We start from the raw sequence: 15,787 nt of genomic DNA, 5'->3' as shown, positions 1-15,787 counted from the left end.
GGGTCGACTGGCTCCCCAGTGTCTTTAGCTCTCTCGGCTAAATCCGTTATCTCCGCTATGGGACCGGCTAGGTCTAGCAGTTTATCCTGGCACGTCTTCCATGCCCTATCCATGCCTTTTCTGGTGTCCTTTCCTGCCTTCGTTATGAAGGTTAGCATTTTTGCGTCGAGTTCGGGAGTCTCTGCTACTTTCCCTGTCAGCTCTGGTCTCGGACACTCGGCTTTAAGTCTGAATCTAATGTCTTTCTCCATAGGTTTTCTCATTTTCTGGGACATATACAGGTCTACTCTTGGTGATGGGGGTCCAGTCCGTTGATCTGGGTTGCCTTATTGTGTCAGGTTCAAACATGTCTGACATGTCTTCTTCATCCAGAGGGGCCTCCACACCGCTGGCTATAGGCTTGCTTGTATTTTTCTGCAAGACTACGCTCACTTTGCTTATGCTCTGCTCATCATCCTCTCCCCTTTCCTGGTCCGAATGCTCTGAGGATGATGAGGTATCCCCTATATTTGTCGCCCCTGGGGTACGGGGTACGAGGTTGGGCACGGCTGTCTTACTAAGAAAGGCACTTTTCAGCCTACTGAAAGCATCAGCCACCTCTAGGGACTTATGCTTCCCTGTATCTGCGCCCGGGGGAGTAGAAGAGTGTTTCCTCTTCCGGGCCACTTTCTTCCCCTTCTCAACTTGTCTCAGAGGCTCTTGTGTGGAGCTTCCCTCACCAGGGTCGTCGAGCGTGCCAGCTTTCTTGCCCAGTATTTCTTCCAGGACTAATAACCTGTCTTGTAGAGGCTTGACTCCTAGTGCTACGGCTTGAACCAATGAGTCGCCTAGCACTTTCTTGAAGCTGTAGGAGAGGTCTATATCTTCTCCTATGTATTCCACCTCTTGCTCTGGTCCTCTGTCACTCCCTTCACTCCAAGCCTCGTTATCCATGCTGTACGCCATGGTAGTGTGTGTGCCTCACAGAGGATGGCTATCAGGTTGAGAACTGTAGCTCCTCTATTGTTGCTGGCAACCAAAAAGATATTTTCTTTTTTTATTTTTAAATTTTCTCTTTGCCTTGAATGCCTTTGATGTGCGCAGGCGACCCGCTAACAAAATAACGAGTTTTGCGCGTTCGGGAACGAAGAACAGGAGCATAGAATTGCCGTTGGCTTTCTCCGTGCGAGACCAAAACTCTGTGAGAGGAATACAGTAATGCGCATGCGCACGCTTCCCTTGTTTCTAGAGGGAGTGGGGTTTACCGCGTACTACGCGTTGCCCGCGATACTTTTTATTTCCGTCTGTGTTCGTTCGCGGCTGACTGGCCGAGCCCTAGAGCAAGTGAGATCACTCGCGGGCTCGGCAGTCAGCCGTCCTGAAAGTCTAACTTGTCCGTGAAATGAACGCATGCGTTTCAAACTCAAACGCTAATACGTTCGCGCTAATGGCATGCGCAAGCTTTACAAATATATAAACTTAATGTTTCGACGATTAAGTATCATAAAAACACAGCATAGCAAGGTACTGTTAAAATAGATGTCACTTATCTGTGGTGCAGCAAAACAGAAGAGGAAGGGACCCAGAGAGGCAGTGACTTATAGTAGAAGGGATTGCCTGACTGGACAGCGAGAGAGAGGCTATTGGACTACCATTTGAAGAGCCTTATGGGGGATGTAGTTTAGCCGAGTTAAGGCTAAGATGTTTCATTTTTTCTGTTGTTTATACGAGTTATAAAAAAAAAATTAAAAAAAAATACATTGAAACAAAAGAAAGATTTAAAAAGCTGTGGTTAGCAGTAATTAAAGAAGTTGAGCATAATGCTCGCCTCCGGTCTTGTCATAGAATCAATCAACAAAATCGTCAATATGATTTTGGGTTTCCTTCCTTTTTTTGTAGACAGGTACAATGTGTACATGTTTCCAGGACTTTGGCATCCTATTCAGGACTACATTTGATTAAATCATCTAGCTAGGTCTGGGGCCCAAACATAGTGTTCTGTTCTGTTCAAATAGGCTAGTGGAGAGCTGAATTCTAGAAGGTTCTGGTGCCTTTCATTTTATTTTTACTTTTAATCGTGGTCTCTACTTCGCTTATCGTGAGGCAAATACCATGGTTCTTATTGTTTATTTTATTTCTCGGGTTGGCTGTTATGCCATCTTCTAGTCGTTCTTCAAAATGGTTTGTTCCTTGTATATTTTGGAAAACAAAATCGTACCACCCAGATGCGTTTAGATATGTATTTTATGAATGTTGTTCTCTTTTGTACTAGAAGCAATTTGGTTCCTAAAGGGGCCTTAATCGCGTGCCACTACTTCTTCATATAAATTGTGTCAATGTTTTTTCATATAAGACTTTTCTTTCTTTCTGTACAATTAATAGTTTAAATCCATTTCTGGCATCTCTAAATGCCTCTCTCATTCAGCTTTTAAACCTTACTTGCTTTTCCTATAAGGGATTTTCTTTTTGACGACTCTCTTCAAACCTACCTTTGTCTTGCCTCCTCCTTATTTTACTAGAACACTGTTTATTTTTGTATGTCACTACTGAGCAAAGCACACCAATTATCTTCCCCCTTTCTTCCTAAATCCCAATAATATCACACCAGTGCGCGTTTCCCACTAAGATTAATTCCAGCTCTGGTAAGACCTCATTCACATTTTCTGAAATCTTGGCTTCTGATGTTTCTAATGAATATAATAAAATAGCAGTACTTGCATCTTGACCCCGCTATGATCACTGGATCTCTGCCTTATTTGGCCCGCTAAGGTTTCAAATTGTATCAGTGTGATCAATGGATCATGGTTACATTTGGGTCTGACAGGTGTGACGGGGCGGCTCGCCACAAAGAGCCACGCGGAGTGCGATGTATAGTTCAAGGGCGTTTATTAAAATTGTTTATAGATGGGATAGTCGTTGTGTCAAGGGTGTCTGGGTCTAACAGGGCTTGGTATATGTGGTAATACGGCCCGGTCCTCTCTCTCTGGTCTACCCAGGCATCCCCATTGGGGATGACAGTTGCACTAGGAACTGTGAACCCATCTCCCTTTTACTTCCTAGGCTTCACAGGTTTTCTCTAAGGCATTGGATACCTGACTCTGTAGGGAACTTCTAACTTTCCCTCTCATGTCCCTGCTTATTAGTCCCAGGGAATAGGAAATGGTGCCGCCTTTCGTCCTGCATCCCGTTCACTCCTTTCACACCCTCTCGTACCTGGCACGCCTACTGGAGCAGAGTAACGGACCAAGGGATGGGAGCAGCAGGCCGAAAATCCCAAGGGTTCCCTAATGGAGGTAGTTGCCTCTGACAGCCCAGGAAAGAAACGTGGAGAAGGCAAGATCACACAAGTGAAGATTGCATTGTGTTTCAAGGACGCCAGCGACCCCCCCGGGTGAACAACACAGTTGGGGAAGCGAGGCCAAGCCTGTGGTACTAACCTTGACTCGTTAATTGGAAATAGCAAAACAAGAAAGAGATGCACACAGCCAGTGAGTTGTCAAGCGACCTGAGAGACCGATGTGTGTTAAAGCAAATCAAGTAGCAACATTATATTGCAAGTGAAGGTTGCACGCGTGTGGATGATATGCGAAGAAAGGCAGACGGGTGAATGAACTTTGAAGTAAAAGACAGCTGGGAGATCAGCGATACTAAGCAACGGAGTGGTCCGGCAAAAGGAAGTAGCCCACTCGAAAGTCTCAGTGAAAGGTACACTGTTTGAAGTTATAAAGTGAATGAACAGCAAAAGTGTAATAAGCAAGAGTAAACGTGAACTTTTGAGTCAAAGTGGTCCTGCAGTGGTCTGTAAAGAGCCACGCGCATTCGAAAGTCTTCAACATCCAAAAGTGGTCCGAACTAGATTGAGGGAGACCCAAAGTGCAATAAGCTTGGGAAAGGGTGCCCCCTTGCAAGTTTGTGTTGAACTTTGGCGTGAGAGGTCTGAGCCCGACAGATGGGGACCTATGTGAACTGTTTGCTGAAAGGTCTGAGCTCGGCAGCGGGGGGACCTTTGTGAACTCTGTGTTGAAGTACAATTTTGAAAGTCAAGAAAGAGACTTTAACGTGGAAGGGCAGGCGGGCCTCAATCCGCGGTTTTAGTGTTGGAAACCAAGCCAGAGTGTGTCATCCTACCTACAGAGACAGCCTTAACCCATGAGGTCTAACGTGGGGAGGAGATCTGGTTCAACCACATTTCTTCTTTGAACACTGATTTTTCCTTTGCATACATTTCTCCTTTTTACAATTTCTGGAATTGGGTTGTATTAGGTGCAATGCCTAACCGGCCCTAACTGTAAAGGGATGGCTCCCTTAACTGATGTTTCTAAGGGCCGTCGATGTCTGATCATCCAAAATAAAAGTCTGTCTGTGTCTAAACCTATGCTTGCCCTCACTTTTTTTTTTTCCACTGTGCACTCTTGCACCCTCCTTTCGCTTTCTTATCATGCCTCTTGCGCACCTTACGTACTTTCTTTTCCCTTAACGTGCACCCTTGCACCTGTCCATTTCTTTCTTGTGTTTCCTGCACACTTTACGCACTGTCCTCTCCTTAGCGTGCACGCTTTGCACTCATCTTTATTCACTTTTCAAATGCCTTTCTTTCACTTTACTTTTCTTCTGTGCCGCTAGCGCAACTTCCTTCTTTCTCTTTCGCACCACTAGCTATTTCTCTTATTCCGATTATCTCTTACACTTTTGGTCCTTCATACACGTTGTCTCCCCTTCTGCTCCATGCCACATTAAAACGGTGTCTTTCTCCTTCTCCGCTTCAGTCAAACGCATGGTCATGTGTTTCTCTCTCTCACACACACCGGGCAATGTCATATTGACAAGCTGTCCCTCTGGACACACGTGGTTGAGGTCAGGGTCTCACCACCTGCCCCTCAGACGCCCTTGGGTCCAGCAAACGTCCCAAAGGAATGAGCATTTTACCGAACGCCACTAGCAGTATACAGGCTGCCTTACTCCGGCTCCTTGGAGGCACGGCTCCCTAGCCACACTTCAGCCTCTCACAAACAACAGGCCAGCGTCTCCACGCGTCTTTCTCCTCCAGGCTTCAGCTCCTGCTGCTCTCTGCTCCTGGGCTTCTCAGGTCCAGACAGCATCCCCAGCTCGCTCTCCTCCTTGTGAAAAACTACACCTTTTATAGGTTGAAAAAACATTCAAGTGGTGTCAGGTGTGAGTCGTCATTATTAAAGGCCAGACCCTGCCTGACTATTAGTGGGACACCTTGAGTTCTTTCTATGGTAGGTTTACCTAACTTTCTCCATGTTGTTTCTATGGGTAATCTTTACTGCTCTTAGTTGCCTCCTCGGTATTTGTTGGAAATGGGTAGGGGGAAATTGAAAATAACCCATGAAGGCTGAGGGAGAGTAGTTTGAGGTATCATTGGGAATGGGGGTATACCATGTCTCGCCCTGGGGTATCCTCCTCCCAATCCCTTGTGACCCACCACTCGGGTGATCCGCCCTCACTTGTCCACCCCTAGGGTCGGGATCCAAAAGCGAAGACCCTTCCCTGGCCACCTGAATGGAAGATCCCGAAGGAGTAGGTGGGAGAATACGGCCAGGTTTCTCACACCTCTCTCACACAAACACTCTACAGACCCCCTCCTTAACAAGAGCCTCTGCACTCTAATCACTCTTGCCTTTCTCAGTCTCTCGGACCTCCTGCATCGCCTTCTGGCCTCACCCAACTAACCCACACTTGCAGACTTGCGCACTCCTCCTTAAATAGCCCACCCTATCCCAGCGTTGGATATTTACCTGGCTCACGGGTGTATGAAAGGGAAAGGCCATGGGAAAGCTTAAAATGGCTGGTAAGCCCCACCCCTTTCCAACATGGACCCTGCTAGGGTTCAGGGTAGGGTCACTGCTCAAGGGGCCTTTTAAAACCATACTTGCATCCCTGGTAGTGGGTAAAGGCTTTTGGGGAGGCCTTCCTTTCAAAGAATATTTCACTGGTGGGTCTAGTGGAGGCTTGTCCCGGTGCAGGCTCTGGCTGACTATGTCAGCCGGAGCCCGATTTCGTTGATGTCCGGTGTTGTGGGTGCTCTGGCCACCCTTGCTTTTCAGAAGTCACTGTCCTCCTGTGTTAGGCGGGCGGTGTTGTGCTGGTCGCGGCACCCCTTCTGTTCTGCATACCGCTGCTCAGAAAGCACGTCTCCTCCAGCTGCTGGTCTGCTGCGACCTGGTGGCCGCCATCACTGCAAGTAGGGAGGGATGGGGAGGGGGTCTGCCTATACTCGGGCACACATGTTGCGCTGGGTGGGGATCTTCCTCGTCACCTTGGCAGGGTCACCCTGTCATATAGGCCATACAATCAATTTTTATCCAAAATTTCAGATAAAAATTATATAAATATATATATATATATATTAAAGGTATATGATGGTGAACTATCACTTGTGAACATCCAATTTACCTTAAATAATGTATCTGCATTTCCCTTAATTGACAGATATGCCTTAGCAGGCACATTTTATTCATGCATTTGGTCTGCATGAAAGCTTCTCTCTATATGTGCCATGAAAATCAATAACATTTAATACAACATAAAGCATTGGTAAATTATTACTAGATACACTAAAGAATTAACATGTTTTTTATATTGACCTCTTGAAGAAATTTGAAGCCAACACGATCTAACTGTACCTGCAATGCATTCACAACCCTGATCTGGTGTTCTTCTCCCAAGGCCTGAATGCAGTGTTGGAACAAACTGTTAATGTTGTCCTTTATCTTCATTAACTCTTCACCATCTAGAGACTGCAGCTTGGCTTCCAGATATTCCAAGTTCACCTGTTGGAAGAAAAAATAAATCTTTGAGAGAAATGGGACATGCGTTTGTATAATTGCTTTGTTAATACCAGCAAAAGGAAAAACAGCAGTCGAGCAAGATATCCTTGCGGAGCTGCAAGGTTGGCCAACCTGTAAGTTTGACGGCAGGCAGCAGAAATCTACAGAGGCCTCCCCTTTGAATGATCTCTGCATTTCCTTGAACACCATCAACAATCTCCAGTTCAGGAAACAGGCTCTCCCGATTCAATGACCCACCTGGACAGGGAGGTCTTGCTTTATGTTGATTTATGAATTCGAGCACTTATGAACACTTGTGCTGCACTGAGTAACTTGGTTGTTTCACATACCCCGTTTTCCCCTCCTTTTCACTCAACTGTTCTTGAACGTTCCAAGGTTTTTAAGGTTCAGTCCAAATCTGGTCGCCCTTTCCCCTTTCTTTCTACTTGGGGCATTATGAAGTAACTGCATTTGCGACTGGTTCATTATAAAACAATAAATAAACAACATTTTTTTTAGGACTGCTTTAGTTCTTCAATAAAGCCCAGTCCATTAAAAAGTAACGTTATCTTTTCTTTAAATTCAATTTCCTTTAATCACAAGGCATTATTTCAATAATGCTTCACAAGCCTGTCAATTAGTCCACAAATGACACAACCCCCTCATATTGCCCATTTGCTTGGAATTTACCTCCAGATGCAAAGCTGAACAGTCCCCCTGCCACTACATAGTTTTGTAAAACCCGATAAATTCTATACAACATTCCGATAACTATAATCACCAGTAATTAAAGAGTCCAGCTTTCCTTAGATTTTGCAAGAACCAGACCCGAAGATATTTATCAACTGTGGACCTTCAAAGGCTACATTCACCGCCCATTTTCATAAAGGTAATTTGCTTTTCGAGGAATGTATTCAAGCAAACATATGCTTGCGTGGTTGCTGTCCCTTATCTTGTGTTCCTTTTTTTTTTTGCAGTTCCCCCACTGCTGTCTGTCCAACAGCCCTTTTAACATGCCCTTCTTATTGTGCCAGTAGCTACAGTAGCAGCCATTCATGTTCTTTTTTCTTGAAATTGACGGTTGGGGTTTTTATCATGCTCTCAGCCATGCTATAGTTTATTTTGTCCAGAGGTCGCCGGCTGGGTACCTCAACTAGCATTGCTTTGCTTTGTTTTGTTTTGTCCGTTTGTGGGTCTCTTGTAAAATGCCAGCTAAAAGTGTATCCGTTGCTGGATTCAGGAAGCAGCCAATGCTCTATTCCTGCAGGATACTTAAAGGGTATGGTCCCATGACGGATTTCCTTATTTGTTCATTAGGGCCAAGACCAAGAAGTCAGCTCTTGCTTCTATGAGCTAAGACTGAGCTACTATAATTGCAGTTTGCTTAGAGGAATAGAGCTTTACCGTGTCACCATGGGTCTACTTTGAGTACATCCGTAGCGTGAGCCCAACTTCTTCATCTTTACTGTAATCCTTTCATCCTTCTCTGTTCACTGCTTCATATGTTTCTCTTCCTATTTATTGCCTATTCTCTTGTGTGCTAAGGATGCTACTTGCCCCTCAGCTTTAGGGGCTCTGCATCCTTTAGCCACACACTGAGAGGCATTGACAAAGCACAACGATTCTCTTTTAAAACATACAAATAGATAGCTCTGGGTTCACTGTGGGAAATACCATCAAGTTCCTAAGTGATGTTGAAGCTTGGTTTCTACCCAAATGGCTCAGACTAAGATATCGAACTAGGACGCGTTGTAAATCTTGCTTAAAGATTTACACTTCTTCATCACAGAATATTGTGCGAAAGTTCATTCAACAGGACTGTAGAGTGGTGTGAAGATGCTCAATCAGGGCCCTCTTAAAGCAGTCCTATGTAATAGCAGATCTGACTGTACTTTTTGTGGAAAGTTAGACCTTAAGTATTTAAAACAAACTGCTCGGAAAGAGGAATAGAATGGCAGCCTTTTGTGATACTGTCAGTGCCTGAATTAAGTGAGTCCACCATAGGGTGGCCACGTAATCATAACCTCAAGAGGTCATGATCCCCTCAAAGATGTACCAGATTCATTAATATACATATGGATATCAACATCTGAAGAGTGGCCACAATGCTGTAGATGGAGACCTTTCACTTGCAGACACCTGCTAGAATAGAAACAGGTGTTGAAAATGGGATTGACCAGGGAGCAAAGTTTGCACTCGCCACTAGCCCTGGGCTAGTGAAGATTGACACGTGGAGAGTAAGACATTGTGTGCTGTATGTGTAGAACGGAGGTGGCGAGTGACTTTTGAAGGCTAGCTAGTAACTTGAAATTTGTATCCCTGTATGGACATTATTAGGGGTAGATCATCTGATGTACTTTTTGCAGATTTAAGTTACTGTAGTGTCGGCACCTGTACAACGGCTGCCAAAGAAATCATTCTGTAATGTATGCTGTTCACAAAGTTCCAAGTGTCTTCTGATGTACTGATTGGAATGAACAGCTATGATCAATCAACTATGGCACCTTCTCCACCCAAACAAAGACAATGGTCATGGCAGAAACGTATGGCTCTACCCAAAGCTGGTTTAGAACAAACCCCAGAGCTACAGTCATCAATTGGCAGGTTAGTCAAGAGGTAACAAAATAGGGGAACACAAGGGTTATAAAGATTGTATTCATGGACCTTAAAACCCTGACGGTGAATCTCAAACTTTGTTTTTAAACCCTGTGCCTTATTCACGCAGCACAGCTTATCCTACAGATAAAATCAACATAAGTAAGTTTGATAGCACTGGTTAAACAGTGTAGGTTTGCGTTTCTTAAATAGTCTTAAAGGAGTGAAATAGACTAAAGTTCACTGGGAATAGCAGATGCAGATGCAGATTCAAACAGGGTACGCACATATGTTCTTTCTGATGCCAGAAAGGTGTGTATCAAATGTGTCCGAAGAAATTCTTGGAGGCATGGTGTGCTATAAATAAATTCACATTATAGATTTATTGTCAATAGTGAAAAAATAATTACCTTCATTAGAAAAAGTTCCTCCCAAAATCGAGGGTTGACTTTTGTTGGGTCTTCCTTCTACAACAAAATGAAGGCAACAAACAATTATGTCTGCACTGCATCCTATACTACAACAAACACAAAATGTAAATTTGCTCAAATGAACTGACAAACCTAGAATAAAAGCATGCAACGGAAAAACAGATTACTTATTTATTTATTTTTGCATTTGTAGCCGTGTGCTGAATCCTGAGATATCTAGGCGCTAGCTACATTAGTGAACGGGGGGGGACGTACAGGTAAAGGTAAAACTGGAAATTAGGAAGCGTACTTGAAACGCAATTTTATCTTACTAACTTCCCAAATAAAAACATACTTGAAACTTTACTAGATGTACATGGAAGCCGTGTCAAGACCAATTATGTTGCGTGCATTGCCCTACTTTACATGAACAGAAGACAACAATGTATTTCAAAGCCATTAATGTTTGTTGAGAAATTAAAACGGTGGCCAACTAAAGTCGCTGTTACTGTCACCACAGTGGAAAACAACAATCTAAAATTGCTTCCTGTACTTCGCTACAATACATGGCTGCTCTGCCACAGAGGAAACGAGCATGGGTTTTTGTATTGTATTTACATTGTGTAATGAATTGGAGACTGCACCTCTAATATTGAGACGAAGTTGAGAGGTACATGTGGGAGGCAAAACAACACAAAAAATAAACATCGATTTGAGAGGTTTTGTTTTATTTTCGTTTCTCAGAGACTATTCAAGAATGCTGATAATGTAGTAACACAGGTTGATAGTGCAAGAGCTTCCAGGTCACATTGAATAAAAGATTGCTCCTGCCTCTTACCTCTACCTAGCAATGTGGTATACTAATGTTGCTAATGTAAACGATTCTTGTAATTTGTTTGTTGGGGTCATGGAGATCACCTCTTCTGGATCCTTTTGCCACATACTTTGCTACTTTTTTATGGGTAGATGGTCCCCATGTCCCTCTCCAACCCACTCCCAGTCCTACCTCCTCCCCACTGGCCTAAAAATCAATTTACATTTATTTAACCCTAACTCCACCTCCAAAGATATTTGCGACAAATGCGCCAAAACGACTATTTCACCAAAATGCTGATGAAACCGCCATGACCAAGGGAGCAGGTCCAGTTTGTTGAAGCCTCCTAGAAAATTACTTCCCAGAAAGGATATCATTACCTTGTTTAAGGTACCTTGATTTAGGGAAAGCTTTTTTGTGAATAGTGGCCGTAAGTCAAACTGAATGCCACACTGGAAAGGCCAAATACAATGCAAGGGAGAACTATAGGTATTTATTTAATGGTTTTTCTGATAAATGTTTTGTGGATTTTCTATGAGAGAACAGTACTTAATTTTTCCACTTCTTGGTAATGCATCAAGGACAATTCATGCTCAAACGCCATTAGGAGTATGCTGGGTAGGGAAAAGAGTTTAGTTTGAGGCCTGTGCCATTAGTATTGGGAGACCAATCTAGTTCTCCGAATCCTCATTCAGTCAATGTGAAGGGGCAAATTCAACCATTCTGGCCACCTCCCAGAGTTCTGCACCACAATAAAGAGTCTCTGAGAAGGCAATGTCCCCTCTAGTGCATCCAGGTTACCTCATAAACAGGATAATCTGATCAATCATATTATACCATTTCCATGGGTTCAGTTTGCTGTGGGACATTCCAGGCTAAGAATCAAATTCACCCAAAAATAACACAAAAGATTTTGCAAAGGATGAATTTTTAAATATGCGTTAGTATGAAAAAAGCACAAGTCACATTTTTTACAAAGGATACATGTGCATTTCTTGAGGCTTGGAGACAACTCAAATTATGTGCTGACCAGCCTTCTTGCATACATTGCTGTCAGAAGTGCGCTTCCAACTCTAACTTATGACAGACTCCCAGCTGGAGGCTTGGCGCGCATTCACGACTGACCTTTGTATGGGCCGGTCATTGTGAAATGTGGAAAAATTACAAAGCATTTAATCCTGTTTGTGGGATAGAAATACAACTGGGACAGATGCGGCATAAACCGCGGCCGCCACACTTACACAAAAATACATAAAAAGGTCAGAAATTACACTTTCCATGGATTGTGCTCCATCACCCCTCACCCCCTCTCGTCTGATCAAAAAGGCACATGAATGGTTCTTTGTTCTGCACATTTTAACATGAAACTCATTTGCGATTTCGATGGGTTGCTTTGAAATTCCCAGACATGCCCCCTTATTTGCAAAATTATGTAAAGTGAGTGGAACAGGGCAGCTGAATGTGCGCCCCATAGGTGCACACATTCAGATGTTCTTTATGAATTTGGGTGCAACTTCTTTGGGCGCAAGTACCAGGATGCACAAATGATGAGAACCTGGCCTTAAATGTACCCACTGTCCACATCAGATAATTTTATAGAAGGGTCTGTATAGGGAGTCTCGCCTAATAGTTTACCCAGGTGCCATTTTTCCTGTCAATGTTGAAAAACTGGTGCTTTTAACTAAGTTGTGAATATTTGTCAACTTTCTGCATGAGAATTTGCCTCTTCCAAGATTGGTTGATGGTATTGTCTCATCCACTTTTTGATGGAGACTAGTATTGCCTGCAAACACTGTTCTAGTGTAATCCTTTCCATTATACATTTAACTATGGTGTTAGTTTGTTTAAGCCAATTTAACATCAATGCTTATAAGCAACTTGGGGTTCATGGGAAAAACATCCATTGCACTGGGATGTGTAGAAAATCATAGGAAAAGCGAGCATAATTAGGAAAGGCTTTGACCCGGCACACCCATAAACTGTAAAAACAGACAGGACTTCACACAACATTTAAATATGTTTACAATTTTTAATTAATAAGCAAAACTTTATATTTCATAAGCCAATGTGATGATTACATCCATGTAGTACATCTCTGTAATTCTGAGGGACATTTAAATAATGGAGCTTAGCATGTTTCGGGAATGATTCTCTTCACCACTAGCAACTCAATGATCTGTAAACAAATTAGAAACATTTATATTTCACAATGCATTCACTAGATTAACAAAACTAGTGTGCTGTCAAAAGCTAAACAAAGCCATCATCTGTTTCTGGTAATCAATGTTCCATCCATGTTAGATAAACTCACTTTAACTCTGTGAAAAATCCTCATAATATGTTACTAGAATCCAAGGTAAACAATACAGAGTAAACTTTGTTCAAATAACGCTCAAGTACTCTTCAAGTTACAGTCACTGTTCAGGTACAACCGTAGATGCTTGCTTATGTGATAATTGCCCATTGTAGAGAAATGTAGAAAAAAAGAATTATAATAACTGGTTGAAAAATAGCAGCTCCTGGTACTAAGTTAAATATTCGAAATTGCTCAGATTCATGAGCATATGAAATTAATTTACTAGATGTAGAGGTGTAGAAGGATGAGACCTATCTGTAAGAGTGGTTTCCCTGCCTCAACTAAAACTAAAGGAACTGTCTGAATATCCGTCAACTGAAAATCCACCGTCCTGTGTCCAAACTGTAAATCTATTACTTACACTACAACTGAGGAGCAAATGTTCTCTCACCAGGAGAATGCCTCCCTTTTCCTGGTGTTTAACAGAAGGTTTCTCCAATCTTCACCAGGGGGGAATCACTCCCTTCCCCTGGTCGTATTCGCCTTCTCTTTGTTTGGGTCCCAGACCCTCCTCTGTCTCCCTTCCCAGTAAGGCCAACTTGTTTCACTCTCCTGCCAAGTACTGCCAAGAGGAAGACTTTCTATATCATAGGCATTGCATTGGCTTGGGTCCTCTACCCTGGATTCTCTTATTATTTTGCTAAGCTCACTTGGTTCACTCTTAGAATCACTTCTCTCCTCTGGACTGACCACTACCTCTTACTCTCCAGATTCACCAAGTTTGTCTCTTATGCCCAGCAAACCACAATCAAGTGTAAATATTACACTTACATGAGCACCTTCCTATCCAACTGCTACCTGGAGAGTTCCTCAGAGCTCATTCTCCCCAATTATTTTCATGCTGTACATTGAACTTCTACGTAAACTCTTACATGATCCAAACATCTCTCTACACCAATATGCAGACACTACCCAGATATAGCCAAGAGTGTACGTACGGCTGCAGCAATGTCAAATGTCTCTGGAAATGGCCCCACACCATTCAGATATGGATGACAAGCACATATCTAAAGCTCATAATAACCAAAGTGGAATGTCTTATCATTAGCCAACCATCATCGAAGTATGGCTAAATGGCATGCACTTGGATGGCTTCATGCCTCAACTCGTCCCCTACACCAAATCTCTCCGGTTCATCATAGACCGTAACACTTCCTTGCAGTAGCACATCAACAAAAGGGTTCGAACTGCTTGGTATCAGCTCATACAGCTCTGCAAGATTAAGCACTTTACATGCCCTTGTGATTGCACACACAGATGTGGGAAACACCCTCCTCACTGAGCTTCCTGCTGTACACTTAACTCCTCTCAAGGTGGTCCATCATACTGCATCAGGCTTCATAAAAGGTTCCAAGAAATTCAACCACCTCATCATACCCATTTTGTGTGACCTATAATCGTCTATCTATCCCTGCTAAGATTATCTTCAGAATCACCTGCATCACATGTAAGGCAACCACCACCCAAATGCCTGTCTCCCTTTCTGCACATCTTAACACCTCATGCTGCACATGCCCCTAAAGGAGACAGACAATTTGAAGCCTTGAAATAAAGCCGACACAGATATGGAATACCATCATGGTTGTGCTCAGAACTGCTCAAACACTTCTGTAGTTGAGAAAAGAACTAAGACCCTGCTTTTGATAACAACCTTTTATTGTTTTAAAATTATCACATAACAAAAAAAGAAGTTGCCATTGCTTGATTAGACATCATTTTTAAAATGTATATATATATAACTCCAAAGCAAGAAACGAACTGTAGAACAGCAGTTCACAGCGGCGCTCCTCCATCTCGCTTTTCAAGAAAGGTACGCCACACAGTCAGTCATTTGAAAAAAACGTCCTTTATTCTTTTGGTGTGGACATTCAAGTACACCCATATATATATATATATATATATATATATATAACAAAGTTGTGTTTGTTTGGGGGTTTGTATGTGCGCTCTTGGGGACGTAACTCCTCATGAACGGTGAGGTCTGGTGTCATGAATATTGCATTGGATATTCTTTATTTCATTGCCAAAATTTCGGGCTCGATGGGACATCCCGTTCCTGAGATAATTAATCTTTTTGGTTTTTCGGCTTTATTTTTCTGCATTATGTTTTGTGGTGTTACACCGTCATCTACAGGTCATTTGTAGGAAGTGCTCATCATTGCGCATGTGGCTGAAACATGATCAATACCCGATTAATTTCTATCTCAAACTTTTGTAAAAGATAGGTACTTCACCCTCATGACATCAGATGGAAATCTGCTACAATTTGAAGATGAGATAGTTTAATCAGTGGATTTAAATCACGTTCCATGTTCTTCTGTATGCTCTCCTTTCAATAATGCTTTAATCCCACAAATAAAGTTGTATAGAAATGCCACGAAAAAAAGGTGTATTTAATCCCACCTGAATCAAAACAAAGAAAACTGAAACATGATCAACATTCTAAAGAAGGAAGATCTCAAGACCATGAAGCTCATAGAATTCAACATGCTTTCAGACAGAACAATGAAAGTGCTCAAGACCCTGAAGCAAGACTTACTAATCAGAAAATGTGTGCTGCTAAAAAACAAAGCAATGAAACTGCTGGAGAAACCCGGACATCCCGGGCAAAGCTGGGTACTTGGGCTAGTAGTATTATATAATTAACATGGTCAACTTTTAATAATTTACCATTATAAAACGGACATTAATAAAATACAACTTCAGCTGCAGCAAAGAAGGTCAAACAAAGTTAAAACGAGCAAAACACATTTGCCTACTAAATTAGACAATAGAGTAGTCGTGCCCTTCTTGAAGGCCATTAAATCCATCACGGTCGTTCAATGACTTTAATGATGGTAGC

The 15,787-nt window shown here is 42.6% G+C and overlaps 1 protein-coding gene across 2 annotated transcripts in view; it reads right to left on the bottom strand.

Moving 5' to 3' along the window:
* Positions 1 to 15,787, bottom strand: part of ARMH3 (armadillo like helical domain containing 3) — a 1,518,639-nt gene that overhangs the window by 1,379,820 nt on the left and 123,032 nt on the right. For both annotated transcript variants that reach the window (XM_069611618.1, XM_069611619.1), the window contains exons 3-4: positions 9,776 to 9,832; positions 6,627 to 6,773 (exon numbers count right to left, since the gene is read on the bottom strand). In XM_069611618.1, coding sequence (XP_069467719.1) covers positions 6,627 to 6,773; positions 9,776 to 9,832 — 204 coding nt within the window. The remainder of the gene's footprint in view (positions 1 to 6,626; positions 6,774 to 9,775; positions 9,833 to 15,787) is intronic.

The sequence above is a fragment of the Ambystoma mexicanum genome, chromosome 8 (genome assembly GCF_040938575.1).
Source record: "Ambystoma mexicanum isolate Mex_15411 chromosome 8, UKY_AmexF1_1, whole genome shotgun sequence".
Taxonomy (NCBI): domain Eukaryota; kingdom Metazoa; phylum Chordata; class Amphibia; order Caudata; family Ambystomatidae; genus Ambystoma; species Ambystoma mexicanum.
The sequence above is the reverse complement of the archived record's forward strand: the minus strand, read 5'-3'. Positions and strand labels throughout refer to the sequence as shown.